This window comes from Triticum urartu, chromosome 6 (genome assembly GCF_003073215.2).
Source record: "Triticum urartu cultivar G1812 chromosome 6, Tu2.1, whole genome shotgun sequence".
In the NCBI taxonomy this organism is placed as follows: domain Eukaryota; kingdom Viridiplantae; phylum Streptophyta; class Magnoliopsida; order Poales; family Poaceae; genus Triticum; species Triticum urartu.
Genome location: NC_053027.1, coordinates 28,405,923 through 28,410,312, shown reverse-complemented (window position 1 = coordinate 28,410,312; position 4,390 = coordinate 28,405,923). Strand labels below are relative to the sequence as shown.

At 47.2% G+C, this 4,390-nt stretch overlaps 1 protein-coding gene across 1 annotated transcript; it reads right to left on the bottom strand.

Annotated features, from left to right (window-relative positions):
- Positions 1-1,193: 1,193 nt before the first annotated feature.
- Positions 1,194-3,838, bottom strand: LOC125516450. Its single transcript, XM_048681888.1, has 3 exons — positions 2,689-3,838; positions 2,207-2,216; positions 1,194-1,329 (listed from the first exon to the last, which is right to left on the bottom strand). The coding sequence occupies exons 1-3, from the start codon at positions 3,836-3,838 to the stop codon at positions 1,194-1,196; spliced, it is 1,296 nt and encodes a 431-aa protein (XP_048537845.1).
- Between the last annotated feature and the right edge of the window lie 552 nt (positions 3,839-4,390).

Below are 4,390 nucleotides of genomic sequence, written 5' to 3'. Positions count from 1 at the left end.
GTCATACACGAGCTCCTTGACGGATCGCCATCCGACGCAATCCGCGGGGGTGGCCTTGATGACGTACACGGCATGCAGGGCAGCGGGTGGACGGCGTGTGAGTGCTGAGTGGTCGTCGTAGAGCATGGCACTGCCAGTGTGGTCCACGGCGACGACTCTGTCCCTGCCGAGGAGCGCGAACTCCATCCTCCCGGCGTCGTGCGCCGAGTGGGATGGGTAGAAGCTCATGGCAGGATCAGGCAAGCGCTCAGACTCCGGCGGCCGCAGCGGTGGCGACCACGCGGGGGCGGGCATGCCCCTGGGGTTGAAGAGGCGGGACGGATAGACGCGGTGCAGCGTGTACCAGGCTGACGACGCGTGCATGTAGTTGTTGAGGACCATGTACAGGAACTGCCAGCTCATCATCGCCGCCGGGGTCCGCCGCACAATCCCAGTTCGTAGATCGAGCTTGTCTTCCTCCACACGTCTTATAAGGTCTTCCCGAGTTCCACGGGATGGGTTCCGCGCTCCGCAGCGGTTGTGACAAGTCGAGGTTATCCAAGGAAAGAGTTCAACCTAACCATCAAACTGTGATCCTCACGATCATACTGATCGAGAACCTAGCCGAGCCGCGCGTACTGATGCTACTTTAATTAACTACTAACACGGTAACACCACACTAACCGTATGAATCGTCCAACCATGAAAACGTATAGACAGAACCAAAAGCGCACACGGTCTTGCTATCCGGTATCCACACAAATAGCAAGACCATAAGTATGTGTGACTCATCCATGGCTTTGCATCACCTTTAAGAAAGCAAAATAGCACTGAAGCCAGCATGGTCAAATTGCCGCTTATTTATACAGATAGCAGATAGCACCAGGCTAAGCCAGTGGCAATTCAACATTCAGTAGTTAGAACTAGCTCAGAAACAAGATAGAAATTTACAACACACAAATGGAGATATCATGGAACATAAGCAGAAACCCAACATTGAAATCTCTCCGCCCGATACAACAATCAAAATGCAAGCACACTAGTGAGGTGGAGTTGACAGGTGAGCTTAACACAACATGCTTGAAAAGCATTACGCATTGAAACAATGGGATGTAACTTCAACCTTTGTGCCAGAACGAATGTCTACATAAATTAAACAATATACACAAATTAACAAGTTCAGCAGACAAATCCACAAGTCCACTTCAACCTTCCTACAAGTCCACTTCACGGGTGACCGGTGCTAGGTGCATGCCACATACAGGATCCATGTCCAGCAGACAAATCGGAGGAACATACGGCCCACAACCCATTTCTGCATCTGCACCACTGGAATGCAACTCTAGATACCTGCCAAGCAAGAAATATCATCACTCATCATTCAAACAGACGTGTACTATATATTTATTCAGGAAAATCATTAGGAGCTGTTCTCATAATTTTTATATGAAGTCAAGCATTAAACATTCAGCATGGTTGAAATTGTGTGAAAAGCTCAAAAGTTGGAACATATCAGCATTATTAGACAAAACCAGAATTTGAAACAGAGAACAGCAACATGTCATTTCTAGTGTAGGGGCACACCTTTTAACTTGTAATACTAGCAGTTTTGGCTATCTCTGGTGTAATTAGTGCCTAACAGAACACTCAACACACGAGGGGCACACATGGAGTAGGAAAAACAGAAACGTCTTGTTTCTTGCTCACCAGGATACTTTTCAGAAATGTACGGGCTACATACTCACTAACAAATCAAATTTGATAAAAATTATGCAGTACAAGCCTCAAGCAAATGATCTTGCATCATCTTATAATCGATACTCCCACTGGTCCAAAATGACTCACTATATTTACTCTTCGTAGCATAACGCAATACTCTCACCACTATTTTAATGATAATATGCTAGAAAATATAAAAATGTTATTAATGATGAAAGAAGATTTTATGATGAATCTAGTGATGTTATTTTGATCATGTGTTCGATATATATGGAGAATACAATGATGTTATTTTGATCATGTGTTCGATATGGAGTATTAAACATCCATGATGGCCAAGATTGAAGAAATTAGACCGCGCATAAAGCATAGCTAACATATAGTTTGGACCAGCCAATGATGGCCAAGATTGAAGTGTCACGCTGAGCAATTTGAAAGTACAATTGAAACAATCAAGAATGGAGAAATAACAACCAACATATATCTAGAATAACCATCCATAACCTACAATAATATTGCTGCAAGCAAAACAATGAACAGCAGCATAAGTTTAATGAAGCCATAGTCATTAAGTATTCGAACAATCGTTACTTCACTGGTTATCACAATGATGCCAAATAAGCAGGCATGTGAAATGGCATGGCAACTAGCTTAGTAAAACTAAAATATCTGCCTGAACATTTGATACTACTTAGCATGACAATATTCGCACATCTCTGAGCGGAAATGATGATATGCATGCACATGGGGACCTAAGTAATCAGTCATCTTGAGAGAGAGAAAAGATGCTGCAGCTATATGTTGACAAGGTCATCAAGAAGTAGAAGAAACAAGTGATGCGACACTACTTACAAATTGTTAGCATTACACGAAAGCGTGTGAATATAATGCCATCAGCTAATCATCAGAAAATAAACTTTTTTTTGTTACACCACAGTGTAAAGGCATGCTAATTTATCTATTTTGAGATGTGTAAAGGCATGCCATTACCTGCAGCAAAGACACTTTCAAATGGATGATAGCAGGAAATCACGGTGAGATCGGGAAGTTTCTTGAGCTGCATTGACTCAAGATGGATCATGAAGGCGCCCATCACCGTCCACAGGAACACCACATTATTGACCTCAGCAAACCCTACTATGAATGTGTGCGCTCTCTTCTCCGAATTAAGGGGAATTAGCTTGTCCAGATCAATGGTTCTTCCCAGCTCCCATGAAGCAACACCATCACTATTTGTCTTTCTCTTCCATAGTTGGGCACTGAAGTTTGACTTTGACAGGAAGAGGAACCCAAGGCCACCACCCTCTGTCCGCAAAACTGTGAATTCATGTTTTCCTTCGGTAAACACATCGACTGGCGCCAATATCACAGCGATGCTCCGCTTCACCAAATCAAACTCGAGAATACAAACCAAATTCCCAACAAGCATACAGTAAAGGGAATTTTCAACCAGCACAGCCGCCTTGGGCCGATAAACCCTGGTGTAAAGGCTGCTCAAGTCGACCTTGGGCAGAAGCGGTGCCGAGAAGACGTCACCCCAAACGCGGGTCTCCGACGAGTAGACGCAGGCCAGTGCTCGTATGTGGTGTATGTCGTCGTCGTTGTCCACCACTAGCAAGACCACCTGAAAGTGTTGGACGTCTCCGGCAGCGCGAAGCACCGCCCCGTGGATCGCAGCCATGTTCACATGTCCCGTGAACCTTGGGGGAAGGGCGACGCGGTGCTGCTCGGCGGTGACGGGATCCCACACCAGGACCTGTTTCCGCGACGGGTACAAGAAGAGCACGAGGCCGTGGCGGGATCCGAGGGGAACGGCCTGGTCCCCGTCGTCCAACTGCAAGGAGAAGCGCCTGGGAGGGACACGGTCGGGACTCTCCAGCGTAGGCACGAAGTAGAGGCCGCGAGTGTCCATGTCGAAGAAGCCGACGAGGGGAGGGTTGCGGCGGTGGCGGAGGCGGAAGCGGCGCACGAATCGGGGGTCCGAGATGAGGCGGCGCCAGCGTCCGCTGACGAGGGAGGCGCGCGGGAGGGAGGAGGGCTGCGGGGGGAGGCGGAGGAGTACCTCGGTGAGGAGATCTTCGTCTTCCAGTGGTGGTGTCGCCGCCGGCGAGGTGTAGCCGCCGCCGAGGGTCGCCGCCATCTCGCCCTAACGCGGTGCGGGTGTGAAGAAAGTCACGATGTGAAGCGAAGTGGACCGGCCCAATGTTAAAGAGATTGAAATTAAAAAAAATGTTAAAGAGATTTAAGCCCACGAGCCCTCTAAAAATATATTTCAACCCACGATAATTTGGAGCAATTTGACATGAACCCATTGGCTCCATGAACAGAGTACGAAAGCGGTTCACTTCAAGAGCAGTTTGACAGGCATGCATCTCTCTCAAAAAGACCCTAAAGTGTGCAACAGTGAATATGCATCATCAGGGATCCTATGCTTCCTATTGTGCAGGGTCATGGTCATACACAATCGTCACAAGAAACAAAAACCACCACAGAAAAATAGACATCATAAGTTTACGACATACCGCAAAGTCTCGATGCTTTGAACTTGCAGCGCCTTCTTTTGTTTGTCCCCCTGCGAACAATTAGACCGGCATCAACACTGATACAAACACCATGGGTCCACGAGAAGCAACCTGGCCTATTCCACCATGGCTTCACTAGTAGAAAAAGGGTCATTTGTCCCGGTTCATAA